This window comes from Bactrocera oleae, chromosome 6 (genome assembly GCF_042242935.1).
Source record: "Bactrocera oleae isolate idBacOlea1 chromosome 6, idBacOlea1, whole genome shotgun sequence".
Classification (NCBI taxonomy): Eukaryota; Metazoa; Arthropoda; class Insecta; order Diptera; family Tephritidae; genus Bactrocera; species Bactrocera oleae.
The window spans coordinates 63,344,759-63,365,545 of NC_091540.1; the positions used below are offsets into that span (position 1 = coordinate 63,344,759).

Sequence of the window (20,787 nt, forward strand, 5' to 3'; positions counted from 1 at the left end):
TAAAACTTCCGCGTAACGTAGTCACAAAATAAAAGCACTGACCTTGAAATTGGCGCTCCATTTTGTTTTTCGCTAATTAGAACAACGCTAACTTGTAATTGGAATTTTAGTGCCACTGCTCCAATTCACATTTTATATAATATATAGGCACTTATTCAAATACAATAGTATACACGTATTTCACTTCACTTTTAATTAAATTTATTTAAACAAAGCTTTACTACTTTACTTCACAATCACTAACGTATTTAAAAAACGTTAAATTATCATCACTCAAATTTTTTCACTGAGTCTTAACGGCATAAAGCCGAGGTTCCACTATTGTAAACAACACTACATTTATTCGTTTTTAATTTTATTATTAAAAACTCACTGTGATTTGAATTTGCACATACTTTTCGATTATATGGGAAAAATAATAATTTTTTTTATTTCATATTATAAAGAATATGTTTAATATGTTATAAAATTCAATACAACAATATATATTTTCATCTATTGCTCAATTATTTTGAACGTTTCTCGAATAAGAGCAAGAACGAATGGTGAAGTTGTGTTTTATTTCTATGAAGGATTGATATTTCACCATGGAGTTGTATTATCATATTTCAATTAAGAGATTATGGAGGAAATATTTGTAAATAATTAAAAATACTTTTATTTAATAAAAAAGAAAACCTAATGACAAAAAAAGTAGCGAAAACAACGACTATCGACAATACGTAACGGCAACGGCAGTAAGGAGATAGGATACTATGACGGATCGAAGCAGTCGTGTGCTATCCTCCTGGTTTTTGGAGCGTAAGGTGATAGGCGATCGTATAAGACTTTATATTGGTGTCACCGCAGTTGGACGAACACCGGGATCAGCTCTATGTATTTTAGATTCTCATTATGTTTCACGGAAACACGCGGAAATTACTGTGGATAATGATGAGAAAATCGTACTAAAGGATTTGGTGAGTTGAGTAATTGTAATAAGAATCAAACAATAACAACGTCATTTATATATATTTGTTTAGGGTTCGATAAATGGAACCTTTGTGAATGGCAGTAAAGTTCAGAATAGCGAGATCGAGCTAAAAGCAAACGACTGTATTGGAATAGGTGTAACGGATGATACCGAACCGAGCCTAAAACATCCAATATACAAACTTATATATGCGCCAATGCCTATAGTAACAACTATTTTCAAAGAACCGATAGGAATTGAACCAACTCAAGTCATAGTTGTAGATGGAGATTCAACAACAGAAAATTCAAATATCGCACAAGAAGTTAAAAAAGATGAACCTAAATGCTCCTCCGTATCCACTGCCGTAGCGGAAACATCATCTTCCTCATTGTTACCTGGCGTTCCTACGGCATGCAGCACAAAATTAGACATAGCTTCTAATAAAACCGACGTTTCATTAACAAACGTTAGAAAATCCAATGAACATTTGAAAGCTTCGACGTCGTTGTCAAAAGTACCGATGCTATATTACGGTGATGTAATTGTTTTGAGTGACGACGAGGAGGACAATGTTGTCCTTAAAAAGGAAGATAACAAACCGACTGAAGAGAGTAGCAGTAGCAAAGAAAAAATTAAAGAAACCCGAGACGAAAATTTGTTTAATAAACCGGAGCCGGTGCTTTCGAACACCAGCTCTTCAAGTAAACCGACGGCTTCAGTTTCTGGTACAATGACCGATAATGCCTCTTCCCTTCAACCAACGAACGAAAAAGCTGTCATACATGAGCCAATATCAGCTGATGTCAAGCGGGAGTTTGTAAATTCTTGCTACGAAAATGTGGTGGATATATTTGGTGGCACTGATGAGGTCATACTACAGAGTGTAAAAGCCATTAACCCATTGGTATACAAGAAGCTTAATGATGATAAAGCAATAGATAAACCACTTTGCAATGGCGACACTATTGACTTACTAAGTGACAATGAAGAGGACGAAGGCAGTAATGCTCAAAACGTGGAGTGCTTCGGTGAACTAGTGCCGGCCGATGCAAAAGAAGCACATACAACTAAAAAAACAATAAATAACAATGAGAATAACATTGAAGAAGTAAAGCAGGTTGATGATAGCACCTGTAAAGCAGGTCGAAAGAGTCCAAGTTTGTTCGACAGTTCGCTAAACAGCTCCAAAAGTTCAGTGGACGAACAGAGGAGTGTAAATGTCGATAAACAAAACGTGGAAAATGCGACGGAAGATTCCGTAAATACTGCAGAAGAATTGGCTGCTTTTGTGGATATGGATGATGATATGTTGTTCTCTCAAATTTTAATAAACGATATCAAATCTGAAATGATGTGTGACCATAATGAAGAAGAATTGGCGGTTGAAGACGAACCAGCCTATGACGCCTGCAAAGATAATAGCCCAGATGATTTTGCAAATATACAGATAAAGAAAGAGCCCATTGAGTATGATACGCCCGATTCCAAAGTGATTTCAACTAAAGGTAAAGCGAAATGCAACGAAATAGAAAATGACGTATGGATTACGATAGACGACGATGATGAGTATTACGATGAAGAGTTCGAGCACAAAGTTTCCGATTGGAGTACGAAGTTGCTGTCACAAAAAATGAATATGTCACAGGTGGGCTTCCGGTATATGCTGCAATTTTTCTTTGTAGCATTTTAGTATGCTTATGCTAATCTTGTTGTTGTTAATTTTTGCAGGTATTTGATTTTCAACATGATAGGGCAGACGACTCCGATGACAATGTTAAAAAGGAAGAAGAACATGGACTAACATATGAAAGCGATGACCTTGATTTTTTCAATGAAGAACTTGTAGATGATGTAGTTGCGACGTTGGCTAAAAAAAATGGTGAAATTAAAAACAAAGATCAATCGCCAAAGCTGGCACGGCGAATGTCACACTCGGGTGTTGGCAATTATGATGCGGAAAGCAGCAAGGAATTGTTACAACAACAAAAGAAACACGTTGTAAAAAAAGATCTGAAAAAAACACAGTTGGAAAGAAAATCAAGTAGTGAATCAACTGAAGCGCCAACAGGTAAGATTATATATTTTAAAAACCATTTTTTACCCCGAACAGTATATACTAAGTTTGCACGAAGTTTGAAACACTCAGAAGTAAACGTCTGAGACCCAAAAGATATTTATATATAAATGATTAGCGCGACGAGCTGACTCTATTTAGTCATGTCCACTTATATGTGCTTCAGTTTATGAGATATCGATCTGAAATTTTGCACACGTCCTTTTCTCCCCAAGAAGCAGCTTATTTGCCGGAACCGCCGAACTATTTAACTGTTTTTAATACAAAAATAACTAATTTTTTTTAATTATTAACCATTTAGATGCCAAAGCGGCTACTAGTAGTCCACGAGTTTCGAGCAGTGACGGCAAAGAGAAGGAAAGAAACGATAAAAGAGGCTTGAGTAAATCAACTAAACGTTTGCACCACCCACCTTCTGTAATCGATGCACCTTGTTTGCCCATACACAAGGGTAAGCACAGAGGCGTTTCCGCAGAAACACGCCCAACATTGCCAAAGGAAATGCACAAAAAAATGCGCGAGATCAAAGGACAATTCCGAGATGAGCGATATAGAGATGAATTAAAGAGAAAGTGGCTTGAGAAGCCAAGCGACGAGCGGCGCAGAGAAAACGAAAAGAAACGTAAGATAAAAGAATCGCGCAAGGAAAGATTAAAAGAACTTGCCGATAAGCAATTAGCAGATACGTCTAAGGAAGCCTTGCTGAAACGCAAACATTCTACGACTGATCACGAAGGTGTGGAGAAGAAGAAGGCCAAGGTGAAAATCACCGCAACCAATCGTGGTGCGTTGCTTGCAGAGGACATTAGTGCGCCTAAGAAATTTACCAACACTTATAAAATACCAAAAACAAAGCGACCCAACAGCGATACAACAACAAATGCCGTAGAGTCCACAACAGGTGCCACTGCAACAATTGCAACAATTCCCAAACCAAATCACCCAACAATTGTGGACGCATTTGCGCAGGAAATGAAAAAAGTCGATCAAATCATTCGTCGTCGTTTATCGAGTACCGGTAGTGCTAAGTCCGTGTCACGTTCAGCTTCGCTTGATGAGAATAGAAATGCGACCACAACAGCCGAAGCGAAAGCGCTTAATGCACCCGTGCGTAAATGTAATAAAATTACATTTGCCTCCATGCAAAAAAATTATACCGAATCTCGCATAAATCAACAACTATTGCAAAAAATCGCAAATCATCGCTCGTGCCTCATAGATGTGGTGCATCGTAATGCCAATGAGGAGCGTCAAAAGAAGCATGTACGCTTCAATGAAACGCCAATTATCCACTATATTGAACGTGTAAATGGCGCGAATAAGCGTGTGGATCGCAAAGATATACTGCCAAGTCCAACTTGTGCGGATCGTGCACAAATGGTGCGCCAAGCGTTCGCTATGATCGATAAAACCGCACAAATAATCTCACAAATATTGGGTTGGAGCAATGAGTGGCTGATCAATCGTAATGCTCAAGTGGATGCTGCCAGTGATATTATGTTGCCTATGCCAAATCAATTTAACTCATTCAATCATTATAAAAGGTAAGTTGTTGTTTCGAAATTTTTATGCCGTTAATTAATGTCAAATGTTTATTTGTGTCAAAAAATATAATTACCGTTATTGTCGATTACTGAGTTACCGTTAAGTTAGCAAAGTTGATATACATATTTTAAATTATATTTGCTTTTCATATTTTTCAGCATAATTATACCGTTAATGAAATTAGAATTTATCAGCATGCTGGAACGTGATAATACTCGTTGCAAAGCCAAGCCGTTTAATCTCGCCGCGGATCAAGTCACTACATATTTGGATCGTTATATCATATTAGGTCGTTGTACTGGCGTAAATAGTGCGAACACAAAATGCGAACTTGTCGTTTTGGAATGGGGCAAATTTAAGACGTTCGCGTACATGTCGTCCAAGCGTGTGGGTATGTATTATGTAAAATAACAAAATTTGTATGCTCTAGCAAAATGTTGCACAAGATAGTTTTGTTCACCATAACCTAAAAATGTTTAGTAAAAACTAATTAATTAGGAACTAAGGCGAACAACATCTTTGAAGAGGCTTTTACGACAAATGAGCAGAATATGCAAAATTCCAGATCGATATATAAATAAATATTTAATCCTGTTTTTTATTTCTCAGGTTTCAACAATGTGACCCTCGTATATGAAGTGCTGGCAAAAGACTTAGCAGATTTAGAGGACTTACGTGCCAATCTCAAAAATCCAATTACAGTGCGGCCGATGGTCGATATTGTGCGTGTCGAATTTGGTGCTTTTAATGCCGTCTATCAATTGGAGCAATCGCCTTTGCTAAAGGAAATTTTGGATCCCATAGAATTGTGCAAAATAAAACCATATCCGAAATGCAATATACAATATAGCGGTTGTGACGAACTAAACAATCGCCAAAAGGATGTTTTACTACGCACATATCGGCATGCCACCGAATCGACACCGAATATAACCTTAATACAAGGGCCACCTGGCACCGGTAAATCCTGTGTCATTGCGAATTTGGTGCATCAATTGCTTTACGGCAATGAGGTGCGCATACTCGATCAAAAAGTGTTGGTTTGTGCGCAGAGCAATGCAGCTGTTGATGTTATCGCTGAGAAGCTCTTCGATATGAGTCAAACAAAGTCACCGGATAAAATGTTCCGATTAATACGTTTCGGTTTGTTGGAGCGTATTAGTACCAAAGTACGACATGCTACTCTACCAAAAATTATTGAACGCAATCAAATCAGAAAATTGAAAGCAATCTGCAAAAATCTACAAATTGATCATAAAGTCGATATGAAAGAATATTTGCGCAATGAAATTTTAAAAATCGAAGCCGATATAGAACACATGAAGCTGAGTAACGTGAAAAACACTGTGCAGGAGGAGGTCCTACTGGAGAAGCAGCGACAAATTCAATTAATGCGCAATATTGTGAATGGCGTTTTGCGGCCCGAAGATGAGAATAGCTTGTACAATTGGCATTTGAAGCATGCGAATGTTGTGTGCACGACGCTGTCCAGCTGTGTGAAATTATCAAAGTATGTTTGCCGTTATAAGCACATTTGCTCTTTATACACTGAACAGGGTATATATTAAGTTTGCCACGAAGTTTGTAACAACCAGAAGCAAACATTGTAGATCCTATAAAATATATATATATAAATGATCAGCGTGACGAGCTGAGTCATTTTAGCCTTGTCCGTCTGTCTGTATATGCACGAACTCGTACTTCAATGTTTGAGATATCGATCTGAAATTTTGTATACGTGCTTTTCTCCCCAAGAAGTCGCCCATTTGTCGAAACTGCCGATATCGGACCATTATAGCATATAGTTGCCATACAAACTGGGCGATCAAAATCACGTTCTTGTATGGAAAATTTTTTATTTATCAGAAAATATCTTCATGAATATTGGCAGAAATTATTGTCTAAGACAACGCTAAAATCTCCGAGCAAATTGTTCAGATCGGGTCACTATAGCATATAGCTGCCATACAAACTGAACAATTAAAATCAAGTCTCTGTATGGACAACTTTTTTATTTGAGGAATATTTTTAAGAAATATGGAATAGAATATTTTAAAAGATAACGTTACAATCTTCGAAGAAATTTTTGAGTTTGGATCACTATTGCATATAGCTGCCATACAAACTGAACGCTCAAAATCAAGCACTTCTATGGAAACTTTTTTTTTTTATTTGTGAAGTGTATTAAAGCTTTGGTGCAGCCGAAGTTAACGTTTTTTCTTTTTTTTATTTTACCACAAATTTACAGATACGTAAATTATTTTGATGTCTGCATCATTGACGAGGCGACACAATGTACGGAACCATGGACTTTAATGCCACTCAAATTTGGTATCAATACATTGGTGCTTGTCGGCGATACACAGCAACTGCCAGCTACGGTGCTCTCAAAAGTATGCATACCCTTTATATTTTTTTGTAACCCAATATAAACTTTATTATATTTTTCGTGACAGAAAGCATCCGATTTCGGTTTGGGCACGTCCCTATTTACACGTATCCAGCGTTGTATAGAATCGGTTACACTCAAAACCGTCGTCAAGGCCGATAAAGCGAGCAACGTTAGCAGCTTAGAGTGCACGGATATTATTTTTAGCTTACAAACACAGTATCGTATGCATCCGGAGATCTGCAAATGGCCCAATTCGTATTTCTACAAAAATGAGTTGATCGATGATGCCAAAACTCATCAATTCAAAACACCTTTAAAACCATTTTCAGTACTTAATCTGACCTATACACAAAACGATAATTGCCATCGTGGTCAAATCGCTAACGAACTGGAAGCACAGTTTGTGGCACGTTTGGTGAAAACGCTGGACGGTTATATACCCATGAAGTACAATACATATGGTGTGATAACGCCGTATGCACAACAGCGAGTTGCCTTAGAAAAAGCGTTGCGGTAAGCGTTTCACAAACTATTAAATGTAATATAATTTAGAAGAATATATATTTTACGGATTTTAGCATGGCTGGTTATTCGAATGTGATGGTGAACACCATTGACTCATACCAGGGTATGGAGCGCGATGTTATTATTATATCGAATGCGCGCACTACTGGTATAGGCTTTTTGGCTAACTATCAGCGTTTGAATGTGGCTTTGACGCGTCCAAAAAAGTGCCTTATATTGTGTGGAAACTTTAAAAATTTGGAGGTAAATAGCATTATAAGAATTAAGTAATAAGTAATTATATTAATTCACAAGTGGAATAAACAAATCGCGTTTAGTGTGTGTTACTAACATTTGCTTTTCTAAAAGCATATGCCCCTGAGTAGCCCAAACCTTCTAGTATTCACTTATACCCCTATTATACCATATATTCGGCTCATCATCGCAGCGCCATTTGGTAGAATGTTGAACTAACCAAAATGTCTTGACTCAATCCATAAGAGATGTTGAGATCCTCTGCTATCTCTCTGATGGATTCGGAGCTTTTGATGACCCAAATTTATAAAATTTCTCAAAAAGTATTCTTCTTCGCTAAATTCTAACCTTGTACCAACCTCTTCTACTCATTCTACTAGACAGTGCCGGCTTGGCGTAGCCTTCTAACCTCAGCGCGTGAACGTAAGCTCTATCATGAGCTTAGTGCCAACTGCATGGATGATATGCATAGAACTGTAATTCCTAAAATCAAAATTTCTAAAGTAAACAACGCTATAACAGAAGCCACAGCAATAACAATAACCAAAGAAGTAACCACAGTCGCTACAATAACAAAACAAAATGAACAATAAGTACAATATAAAGATAAAAGTTAATGAAACAGAAACTGAGCTGTAAAATGTAGTCACTATTCATTAAACTGCACGGCACACGGCTGAGTATTGGACCAAACCAAATTTTGTCGAGAGATTAAGTCATAAATAAAAAAGTAATTTCTTCGTTTTTCGAAGTCAACTACAAAATCGAAATATTTGACTTCGAATTTCGAAATTTGGCATATTGAATAGAAAATTGTTAATTATAGTATGTCAGTTACTGAAAAAGTTAGAATATGGGCATCATCCACGTTTTCCTCTTATTTCAATAGTAAACAACAAGTCAAGTTTTTATTACATATGCTACAAGGTTAAAAATTCGGTCCAGTGTTTTTGAAATATCAAATTTTTTTTTTCAATGATTTGACGTTGTTGACCTTTGCTCAATTTCAAAATTCGAAGTGAAATATTTTGATTATGACCTTTGCTATTTTTATATTTCGAAATTCGAGGCCAAATATTTTGATTATAATCTTTGCTCAACTTCGAATTTCGGTGTAAAATATTTCGACAATGACCTTTGCTCAATTTCTAAATTCGAAGTCAAGTATTTCGACTTTGACCGTTGCTCAACTTTAGCATTCGAAGTCAAATATTTCCACATTTATCTTTGATGAATTTCGAAACTCGAAGTTTTGACTTTAACACAATCTCTCGAAAAGAATCGGTTTAGTGCAATACCCAGAAAAAGTTGATTTTGCCGTAGTGTTATTAATTTTCAACTTGAAAGAATTTCTACATTAAGAGAAAAAGGCAGATTGTATTGTATATTATAAATTTTGCACATTGTTATAAAAAAATCCACAGTTATATAATATGTATAATATAAAATCCATATCGTAAAATAACTGATCATATAAATATGTATAACACTATTGTAGAATAGCTGTGTAACTGATATTTGCATTTAAGTATTCACCACAGCTACAGCTCTGTCCTTATCCGCGATAGTATTTTATATTTACTATACTTTTTTCTGAAAATTGCATAATACCGGCCTCAGAGTGCTCGTAACTCATACAAATGATTACGTTTCATGTGAACATTACTTATAACGGGTTAATTACTTAGCTTTGTATAACAAATGCGAGATTGCGCAACTATTATAAGATATGTTAGATTAGAGTTAATATGAAAGCGAGAAATTTGTTGAACGCAAAAAAAAAAACACAAATATTATATATATATATAATAAACTTCAGCTGGCTTGTTTAAAAAAAAGTTGGTTTAAAAAATAAAATATATATATGTGAATCCAGATTTCTGTATAGATGCACGTTACACATACGTCTAAGTATATTATTTAGTTTGTATGTGTGTAAAGAAATGTGTAATATATATTTTTTAAGCGTCCTGCAAGAATACTACAAATAAATAAGACTTTTATTTACTTGATTTTTTGTTTTTCATAAGATATACATTTATTTCACAATACTCAGGTATTCATTTTTTTACACAAAATTTCTATTAATTTTAAATGAATGCTGCTCCCATAAATTGAAATATTTTTATAATTCGACGAACTCATTTAATATTTTCTCTCATTAAAATAAATATGCAATAATTAAGAGTCGGTTTTTTTTTATTAATAATTAATGAAAAATTATGTAAATATATACTATATCTTTTTTAACTTTCTGACTGCAAGATTAAGGTTTCGATAATAAAATGTTGAAATATTTGTATTCAAAAAGGTCTTCATTTAATTTCGTTTCAAAAAAATTTGGCTTTTGTGGGCTCGACTACCATGGTAATGCAATTTATGTGTATTGCAGAGTTGCGAATTTTTTAATTAAAAAATTTGGATTTAAAGTAAGATTTTAAATTTTTGTTTCCAATTGGGGGCTTAAAAATTAAAAAAAAAAAATATTAAATTATATTTTGAAAATTGAAAAAATTATTTTATTTTTATAATTTGAATTTTTAATTCTAATTATTTTAACTTCAATTTTTAATTCCAAAATCCGAACTAAACATTTAAAATTTAATTTTTAATCTCAAAATTGGAATTAAAAATTGAAAATCTAATTTTTGCAATTTTCAAAATATAATTAAAATTTTTTAAATTTAAAATTTTTAAGCCCAAAATCGGAATTAAAGATATTTTAAATTTGAATTTCAATTTTCCAATCAAAATCGTATGTTGGGATTAAAAATTAAAAAGTATGTATGGATACATATTTATATTATATTAATAAATAATATTAATATATATTTCAAAATTAAAATTCTCAAACATTTTGGATTAAAAATTGAAAATCTAATTTTTTATATTTTAAAAATATAATTTAAATTTTTTTTTAATTTTCAATTGTTAATCATAAAATTGGAATCAAAGATATTTAAAATTTAAAAATTTAAATTTAATTAAATTTTTTTGTAATCGAAGTCGCATGTTGGGATTAAAAATTAAATTTTCAATTTAAAATTAAAAAGTATGTATGGATACAAATTCATATGTATATTTAAAAATTAAAATTTACTTCTTAATCCAAAATGTTTGCGATAAAAATTTGATAATTGAAATTTTTTTTTCAATTTGTTAATAAACGTTGAAATGCACGGTGTTTTGGATTAAAAATTGCGAAATTTTAATCTAAAAATTGGTGTTAAATTTTTTTTAAATTAAAAGCGGGCATGTATAGGTATAAAAATGAGAGATTTACATATTTCTAACGGAACACTGTAATTAAAAACAATTAAATATAAATAAGACTAAAATAGCTAAACTGATAATGATAATTTATTGAAATTAAGCTCACAAAGTGCGTTCTACCATTTTCGCGTAAAAGTGTTTAGCTTGTTAATTAATGGCTAATTACTAGCCCGAATATAGAATTAAATAAAAAAAATTAATTTTATTTTTGGGATTAATTTTTTTTTGTTTTTTATGCCAGTTTTCGGTTTTGCATTTTTTTATTTTTCCATCCGGTATTTGGGATTAAATTTTTTTATTCTTAATTTTGGAATTTGGAATCAACATTTTTTGAATACAGTATTTGGGGTTAAAAATACATTCAGAAATTGTTTTTAATACAGATTTTCATGATTTCAAACAAAAAAAAATTGTATTCAAATTGTAATTGAGTTATTTTTTTAATGCATTATTTGCCACGCTGCAATGAGTTGCATTACTTTACAACTACATGGCAAAATTAATATTTTTATCCCGACTTGCAATTATTAAACACAATTTCATGCTTAAAATATGACACACTCACTTCACAATATTTTTCCTAAAATATACTTTTTCGAAATTGTCTAAAGTGTCATAGCCTTTGTTACTTACTGTTTGTTTTACTTTTCAATTAACATCAATTACATGCAGACATAAGTTAAATGTACTATGCAGAATTATATATTTGTATTGAATTATTTTTATATTTTATATGTGTTTATATGTTTGTGTGTATGCTTTTTTATACATATACATATGTATGTATGTAATTAGTATATATTAACAACTGATTTAATATAATATTGACTAAAAAACGGTAATTCTTTTTTTTTTTTTGTTAAATATTAAAAATATTAAAGTTAAAAAAACTAAAACTAATTTTTTCTTAATTTTTTTCTATCCCACATCTTGTTCCTGTACATCCTAGCGGTGGGATGTACCAAAGGTATGTATGTATGTATTATATGTTATGGGTTAGTCTAAGTATTGCACTAGCTTCTTTATTAAATTGAAACATAACAATCAGCGGAAATGTATATATGTAGTTATGCATATATGTAAGTATGTGTGCATAAATGTTTATATATTTATGTGTGAAATGTAGATTGAACCTAAATTTAATTTTTTTTTAGCATAAACAACTAGTAGTTAAACCTATGCAATTACCATTCTACAGCTTGAATTTTATATTGTGGACGATTTTCGGCATTCGAAACCAGCACGCACAGATGCTTCACTTAGCCAGCAGCTTTAGTGGAATTCCACTCTCATGATTATGACCATTATCCCAATCATTTACATTTTCCAAATTTTAATTTTCAAAATTTCAATTACAGTACAATTTTGAACTATTATTTTAAAAAAAACTATTATGTCAAATAAAAAAAAAAAGACATGACATTCACAGTTTATCATATGCGTCAATTAGCAGATTTTAACAAGCGAATTAGCCTATTTTTTATGCTTATGTTTTACATATATTTTAAAGATCTGATTTTTAAGCTTAAAAATCAAAAACACATATTTTGTCGACTGTTTGTTCTGTTTTTCACCATACAAAGGATTTAGTTTTATTAAGCTAATTTGAGGAAATCAAGAGAAATACAAGAAGTTAAGTTAATAATAAAATAAAAAATGTAAATTAAAATAAAAAATAATATTATAAAAATGCAATTAAAAAATATTGAAAAATAAAATTTTTTTTTGAAAAAAAATCAAAATTAAAAATCCGCAATTAAAAAAAAATTAAAAAAAAAAATTAAAAAAAAAATTGCAATTAAAAAATATTATAATTATAAGATTCAATAATTTGAATTCAAAACAAAAAAAAAATATAATTGAAAAAAAAAATTTAAATTAAAAAAATTAAATAAATAATAAGATTTAGAAACCAAAAGAATTAAAACAATAATTGAATGCAATACCATTAGTAACCACAAGTAGTTCAAAAACTAATATTTCTAATCTTTTTTTAAATTTTAAACTGAATTCTTTTTTAGCTATATTTCTCTATATCTAACAATTGAGTTATGCTCGTCTTATTTCGCAGCAAACAACAATTAGCGAAGACAAGCTAGTAAAAAAATACACTCATAATAACTGTAAATGATTAATTTTCTTGAAATGTACTTAAACAACAACTATTATAGAATGACGGTATGTTGTACAGATAAAACTGTCAATTTACCGTAACTTGTGGTAATACATTGAGAAGCACTCACACTTAAGTAAAGTTTTTTTAACTTAATTATTATTAGTCTAAAGGAAGCTTTAGTTTGTCGCGGTGTCAAGTAACAGTCTGTAAAAACAAAACAAAAATAAATAAAAAAATAAAAAAAATTATATTTTTTAAAATATTATAAAAAATTATAAATAAAAAAATTATATTGTTTAAAAATTTATAAAAATAAAATTATATTTTTTAAAAATTTATAAAAAAATAAATAAATTATATGTTTTAAAAATTTATAAAAACCAAAATTATAAAAAATATATAAACAAAAAAATTTAATTTTTTTTTAAATTTATAAAAAAAATTATATCAAATATTTTTTTTTTATTTTTTTAAAAAAAGTTTATAAAAAACTAAAGAAATTTAGTAATTTTTTTTCCAAAACCACCCACTACATCGGCGCATCTGCCGTTAATTTTCATTTCATATATTTGAGTGTTTATACGAATTCAGCATTAACAGTGGAGATCGCTCTTTTTTTCTTTACTCGCTTTTATGCTAAGTTAAAAAAACTTATATATGAACAACGCATTCAATATTTATAATACAAATAAACAAATAGCTAAATTATTGATATCATTCTTTAACAAATATGTAGTATTCGTATATGTGTTTTTGTTTTTGTTTTGTCAGTATAGTATACGCTTAAATTTAATAGTTTTTGCAAAATCTCTAGTTGGTTATCAAGTCGCCAAGACTATCTTTGAGTGATTGGAAAATTTGCAATTGCTGCTCCGGTTTCAAGTTATAAATCTGGCAGAGAGAATTGGGAATAATTTGTTATAAATTGTTCAAAAACAAAATAAAAATGTAGCTCACCTGTGTCAATATCTTGGATGGTGCTGGCGTTCTAATAAAACTGGAAATGTAAACATTCACAAATGTGGCCATTAAGAATTGGCAATCGAAACGATCCATAATACCGCCATGTCCGGGTATCATATCACCGAAGTCCTGTGGAATAAATGTGAAAAAAACAACAATAATAATAAAAGAAAAAGCGTTAAATTCGGCTGCAACGAAGATATAACAGCCTTCTCAGGGGCATCTCATATAGCATAAAAGGATATAAAAGAACTTTTTATTGATTTTGATCGGTCAGTTTGTATGCCAACTATAATCTTTGGACAATTATACATGCCAAACTTCGTCAGGTTATCTTTTCAAATAAAAAAATTTTCCATACAAGAACTTGATTTTGATCGGACATGACAGCTATATGCTATAATGGTCCGATATCGGCGATTCCGACAAATGAACAGTTTCTTGCATCTATATCTCAAAATCTGAGTGACTAGTTCGTATATATACAGAGATCGATTTAGTTCGTCACGCTGATCATTTATATATATTATATTTTATAAGAGAGATTCTAGGAGACGTTTCCATCTGGTTGTTACAAACATCGTGGTAAACTTAATATATTCTGACCAGGGGGCATAAAAATAATAAGTACGTCATTTGCATTCAATTACCTTTATCTTAAATGCACGCTTAAAGCCAGAAGCGAAGAAACCGCCAAACGGACCGATAATCGAGCTGAACAAACTCAATGCCACCGAATGCCATACAAATGGATATATACTAAGCGACTTGCCGATGCCAAACTGCAATTAGAGTATAGTTAAAATATTTATTGTTGTAAATATTCAGTTGTTGTAGCCTAAGACTGTTAACTCACCACACTTAGGCTATAATCTTGCTTCGTAAACAAATAACTTGGCTCACAAGCCATTGTCATGCGACCCAATTCCTCGGAATACAGTATTGGGCATACAAAATATTGATAATTGCAGAGAATGTAAGAGAAGATAATGCCAAAGATAACTGTCGCAAAACCACCACCAATAAATCCTTCCCATGTCTTCTTCGGACTTAATTTAATTAGTGGTGTACGACCGAAGAAGAAGCCAAACATGTAGGCCATTACATCGTTGCATACAATCATCGATACGGGCACAATGAACCAAATGAGACCTGAAAAGGGAAATGGAAATTTTTTGAAAATTATACTAAATGAATGAACGTGAGAAATGCATGCATGTAAGTGAATAAACCATCACAAAAATAAAATAGATAAAAATCTTAATAAATATATTTATGAAATGATAGTCCCTTAATTGTTGTTGATGTTGTTGTAGCAGTACAAAATATTATATTTCCCAAATAATTCAGAAGAATGTTGCCGCGTTGGCAGCCGCTTGCTGGCTAAGAATTAGGGTTCAAGCAACAACAATGTTCTGCCACTACAACAACAACAACAACATAAATAAATAAATAAATATATTAAATAATACAACGCCTTAAAATTAAAATGAGCTGCCTTTAAAGTATTTAAATTATATAAAATTTAAATTTTATAAATTAATTATTTATATATTATTAAAAAAAAAAATTTAAATTAAATTTGACATTAAAATAACAGTATTTGACCAATTTTATATGGCATGGCTACATAATTTACTGGATTTGCTAAAAATATCCCTAAATCTATAAAAATACAAAATATAATAATTTAATTAAAAAACAAGTAAAAAAGTTAACTTCGGTTGGACCGAAGCTATAATACCCTTCATAAATACAAAAGGTTCCTTAGAAGAACTTGATTCCGATCATTCAGCTTGTATGACAGCAATATGCTACAGTGATCCGATCTGAACAATTTCGGAGATTCCATTATTGCCTTAGATAATGATCCGTTCCAAATTTCATGAACATATCTCGTCAAATGAAAAAGTTTTTCATGCAAGCACTTGATTCCGATTGTTCAGTTTGTATGGCAGCTATAAGCTATAGTGGTCCGATATCGACCATTCCGACAAATGAGCAGCTTCTTGGTAAGAAAAGGTTATAGGCTAAATTTAAGAGTGATATCTCAAAAACTGACTCGACGGACGGATGGACAGACGGACATGGCTAAATCAACTCAGCTCATCATGATGATCATTTATGTACATATTTTATAGTCTTCAACGTTTCCTTCTAGGTGTTAAAAACTCTGGGGCAAACTTAATATACACTATTCAGGGTATAATAATGATAATAAATAAACTAATATGCAAAATGGCTAATACTGTTAGCAAAGCAAACGTGCATACACACCTTCGAAAATATTCTGTATGATCAAATAACTCTGTGTGACCACAATCAACAGCGAGACATGTGTCCAAGCGAAGAGACTGAACTGCTTCATATAATACTTTTTCACCAGCGACAACACAAACCAGACGAAACCAATGCAATACAGTGCAAACGATAGGAAACGATGATAGGTCACCAAGAATTTCAAATATTCCTACATTACGTGATTGTTATTATATGTCATAGTTGTAGTTGTAGTTGCACATATGTATTATCGGCAAATATAAAAATAGAAAATATTTTTAGTTAAAATTTTTTATATTGTATTTTGTTAATGACAAACGCCAGCGCTCTTACCACACGGTTAATAACTACGCCAAAATAGTCCACTAAATTTTCACCGTAGAAGAAGTAATTCGATGTCAATAGAAAATACCATGACAAACTACGGAACCAGGGTAGACCATGTATGCGATAGACTTGATAACCAATGGAAATGATTTCTTGGAAACACTTGACTTGTACCAGCAGAGTCTACAACCAAATTTAAAAGAGAAAGCAAATTTTTATAATATAAACATAATATTAATGTTTTTTATAATATTCATATTTTTATAGTATAAATATTTGCGCAATTAATTACCGTTATCATAAGCGCCAGTGGTCCGCCGTATATGATTAGTGCAAAACCGCATATCATAATCCAAGTGAAGATGCCACGAATCACATAATTCTTCCATCTAAAGTAGAGAAAAAAAGTGTTTTGTAGAAAAAGTTATTGTATTGCACATAAATAGAACGCTAGCGATTAAAATACCATTAATATGTGCGAAAACAAACAAAAGCAAACATATGTACATAACTGTATCTATTTATTAACGTGTGTAATAGCGTCTATTCACGCGATTGCATGCGCAATCTATTTTACTTTTTTCTAATATTCACTGTAAGCAGAGCATGCTGATATGTGCCAGCTGTTGTTATTTTTTGCTTGTTGCGTTTTTAATATGTATAATTACCTATCCGGTAGATCTTTTAATGCTGAATCTAAAATTTCCGGTGTCTTATCAGTGCCTTGTGGAAGCGTTTTAGATAACTCATCTACGAACTTATCCTCCGGCAATTTTTCCTCCTCCGAATCAACCTGGTGGAAATGCAAAAAATACTTATTTAAATTATTCTATTTATCACACAGTAAATGCAAATTTTTTAATCTATGAATTAAAACAAGTTTTAATACACTTCACAGGTGTATTGTTTATAGCATAAAAGAGTATAAAAACACTTCTATCTTGATTTTGATCGATCAGTTTGTATGGCAGCTATATGCTATAGTGGTCTGAACTGAACAATATGTTCGTAGATTGTACCGTTGGATTGGACAATAATCTATGCCAAATTACGTTAAAATATCTTGTCAAATAAAAAAGTTTTCCTTACAACGACTGGATTATGATTTGTAAGTTTGTATGTCAGCTATATGCTATAGTGATCCGATCTGAATAATTTCTTCGGAGATTTTTGTGCTGCTTTGGGTAATAATCTATGCCAAATTAAGTAAGAATATCTTTGCAATTAAATAAGATTTCCATATAACGACTTGATTTTGATAGATCAGTTTGTATGACAGCTATATGCTTATGTGGTCCGATATCGTCAATTCCGACAAATGAGTAGTTTCTTGTGGAGAAAAGGACGTGTGCATAATTTCAAATCGATATCTCAAAAACTGAGTGCGCGTATATAATGGCCGTCAGGTGGATATGGCTAAATCGACTCCGCCGTTTCCCTTTAGGTATTACAAACTTCGTAACAAACTTAAACACCATGTTCAGGTTATAAAAAGCAAATAAATCTTAATTATGAAGAGTCTATTTTATGATTCAGTATTAGTGCTTTGTCATAGAATTATACGTTTTGCATTCATCGTCATATGCCCATAAAGTCGTGGATGTAAACGTGATAACTGCGATTCAAATTTAAAGCGAAAATTTGTTTTCCTGATTTGAATATAATAATGTATGTATGTTTGCATGTACGTGTATATTCATATAAGTTGTATAAATAAACGGTCGCCGTTGGTGGAAAATGATTGCCACTAACAGAGTTATCAGTGAGAAGATGGGAAAATTAATTAACAGACGCTATATATGTATGCCATTAGCCACAACAGCGCTGTAGACGAATGGAATGTGGCGACTCGATATAACACTGCGAATAACATTTTATATTGACCTAAGTAATGCAATTTTGCCGACAGCTTTAAAAATGCACAGAAGCAAACATATATTGTACATAGATATATGTGTATGACAGTGTATAAAACGCATGCAGAGGCGACTTTACAAACACGATTTAGAATCCTAATATCGCAACATGACACCCGCACAGAAAGTAAAAATTAGCATCCAAATAGGATACCATAGAAATTTATTGCCTGTTCTGGCTTCATGTTGAGGTTGTTAGTGTATGCACAGAAATAAAGCAACAACTTATTTACTTGGTTTTATATGCGTGGGAGCTGACCCTAATGAATGAAATAATCAGGCATACATACATACCTATTTATTTATTATTGTTTATTCTGTAGCGACCTAACTTAGATACTTATATGTTACATTCCTATACCTTATGTTAATTTTTGAAATCACTGTGGCACTGGAAGTCCTTTGTTTTCGTTTGAGCATTTGCCATCATAAAAAAATTTCAAGCTTTGAAAAATTGATTGCAGTTCATTGCAGATATTTGCGCTTTGCTAATCTAAATGTTGGCGCAATCAAAACGTCATATACCCAGTATATACAAACAAGTATGCAAGAAATCATATATATGAGCACATATGTATAAAATATATGTTTGTAACTAATGGCACGTGTATGTACACTACACTAATTGGATTCCCTTTGCTTTATGCGCTCGTAGATATACACATATATATTGCACCGCTATTACAAAATATATTGACATCCCTCTATTTACATAAATTACATATGTATAAATGTGCATCTTCAAACAAGTGTCAGCTGATTCCTTATTTTATTTGTTACTTAAACTAAAGATTTTTACGGCCTCAGACCTTTCCCCTCTTGGGTGGACTTTTGACTGGCTAGCTTGAGTTTTGCAATTGCATGTACACCTATGTATATTTTTTATTCAAATAACATTCAGGAAAATAGTAAATTTGGTGACGACGTCGAAACGTTTTATGCTGGTCACATTTTTTCTTTAATTACAAATGCTCCTAATTATTAGCAGATAAGCAGACAACATAAATTAATTAATAACTGATACGTTGTGTGTACAAGTGTACATGTTTGTATGTATTGCTTAAATACACAATTTTTTTTTGTTATCTTAAGGGGTATTTAAAGGCAGTGATTGGCGTTTTTCAAATCTCGAGATAAGTTTACACCTAATCTGATTACTGGAACGCCTATATATATAAATTTTGATAACTATGACTTATTCAGGGGACATTTATTATGGAAAATGCAGAAAGAATATTTAATTTTCAATTTACTGTTTTGCCTTAGCTTCTCTTCAATCGGGCACCACCTGTGAATTAAAAATGCATTCAAAGCCGATCCTATTACTTACATGATCAGATGAGTCCGCCGCTGAGTTACGTTTGTCACCTTCTCCTGCTTTCTCTCCAGCATCGTCACTAGCATCGTTCTCCCCTTTTCTACGTCGGACCTCAGCCATAGTTATGCCTCTACGTCAATGAACTAGTCAACGCAATTAATTTATGTATTTACTTTGACCGATTTTCACAATTAATTTTTCAAAGCACTGCTGGTTTTAAATTTTTCAATGTCGTCGTCGCTGATTTATATTGTATATTATGTATATATGTGTATAGTATTAATTTCCAGCAATTTAATGATATATATTTGCACCAATTTAGTGCTAGAGCAATAAAATATGTATGTAGGTATGTTTATAGCAGTAAGTACGAGTATTGCGTGTTTTGGTCCGTCCACCACTAGAAACAAATTTTCACTGAAAAATTTTCTGTTTTTCTTTCATAAAATTTTTTTTGTCATATTTTTCGACGTTTGTGTATGGATTGCCTCATTTGCGCCGTCGCCACAGACAGTAGTATGTTTTTTATTCGTATGGTGGTTGATCTATGCTTGGCATATCTACGTCTCCAGTTGTGTTCACCTGGCACCACCACCTTTACTAGCGCCTTCACGGTAAATACAGATGCTTCCTAGCATCTACTTTTTACTTGCTTTTAAAGCTATACGTAGAATTATTTATTTTATAAAGTTGAATGAAATGCATTGCAACTAATTTAATACTTGATAATGCGCTCTTCACTTGTTTTTCGCCGCCACAACAAAAATTGCTTCCAAAATACAATGCAATGATTTTTCTAATCAATACAGAATACTAACAGAGTTGCCGGACTGGTGTAAATATTTATTTTCATAGTGATAACAAGCCCG

General features: G+C 32.0%; 2 protein-coding genes across 2 annotated transcripts; one reads left to right on the forward strand and one right to left on the reverse strand.

The window, feature by feature from the left end:
* The first annotated feature begins 578 nt into the window (after positions 1 to 578).
* On the forward strand, positions 579 to 9,225 carry Setx (probable helicase senataxin). Its single transcript, XM_014229669.3, has 10 exons — positions 579 to 959; positions 1,023 to 2,600; positions 2,684 to 3,023; positions 3,331 to 4,573; positions 4,733 to 4,965; positions 5,184 to 6,084; positions 6,823 to 6,967; positions 7,031 to 7,479; positions 7,545 to 7,734; positions 8,106 to 9,225. Exons 1-10 carry the CDS (start codon positions 756 to 758, stop codon positions 8,316 to 8,318), a joined length of 5,496 nt encoding a protein of 1,831 aa, XP_014085144.3. The 5' UTR covers positions 579 to 755; the 3' UTR covers positions 8,319 to 9,225.
* Positions 9,226 to 13,644: 4,419 nt separating this feature from the next.
* Cds (CDP-diacylglycerol synthase) lies at positions 13,645 to 20,702 on the reverse strand. The gene is made up of 9 exons (XM_014248284.3): positions 19,931 to 20,702; positions 17,353 to 17,477; positions 16,977 to 17,073; positions 16,691 to 16,867; positions 16,355 to 16,547; positions 14,934 to 15,229; positions 14,728 to 14,859; positions 14,072 to 14,206; positions 13,645 to 14,005 (listed from the first exon to the last, which is right to left on the reverse strand). Exons 1-9 carry the CDS (start codon positions 20,036 to 20,038, stop codon positions 13,925 to 13,927), a joined length of 1,344 nt encoding a protein of 447 aa, XP_014103759.1. The 5' UTR covers positions 20,039 to 20,702; the 3' UTR covers positions 13,645 to 13,924.
* Positions 20,703 to 20,787: the final 85 nt, after the last annotated feature.

Excerpts from the sequence above, each read along its gene's own strand:
- Setx (XM_014229669.3), top strand. The coding sequence starts at position 756 with ATGACGGATCGAAGCAGTCGTGTGCTATCCTCCTGGTTTTTGGAGCGT. Across the intron at positions 3,024-3,330 it reads ATCAACTGAAGCGCCAACAG|ATGCCAAAGCGGCTACTAGT; the intron begins GTAAGATTATAT and ends TTAACCATTTAG. Across the intron at positions 4,966-5,183 it reads CATGTCGTCCAAGCGTGTGG|GTTTCAACAATGTGACCCTC; the intron begins GTATGTATTATG and ends TTTATTTCTCAG.
- Cds (XM_014248284.3), bottom strand. The coding sequence starts at position 20,038 with ATGGCTGAGGTCCGACGTAGAAAAGGGGAGAACGATGCTAGTGACGAT. Across the intron at positions 14,860-14,933 it reads AAGATTATAGCCTAAGTGTG|TTTGGCATCGGCAAGTCGCT; the intron begins GTGAGTTAACAG and ends CTCTAATTGCAG. Across the intron at positions 14,207-14,727 it reads AGCGTGCATTTAAGATAAAG|GACTTCGGTGATATGATACC; the intron begins GTAATTGAATGC and ends TTTATTCCACAG.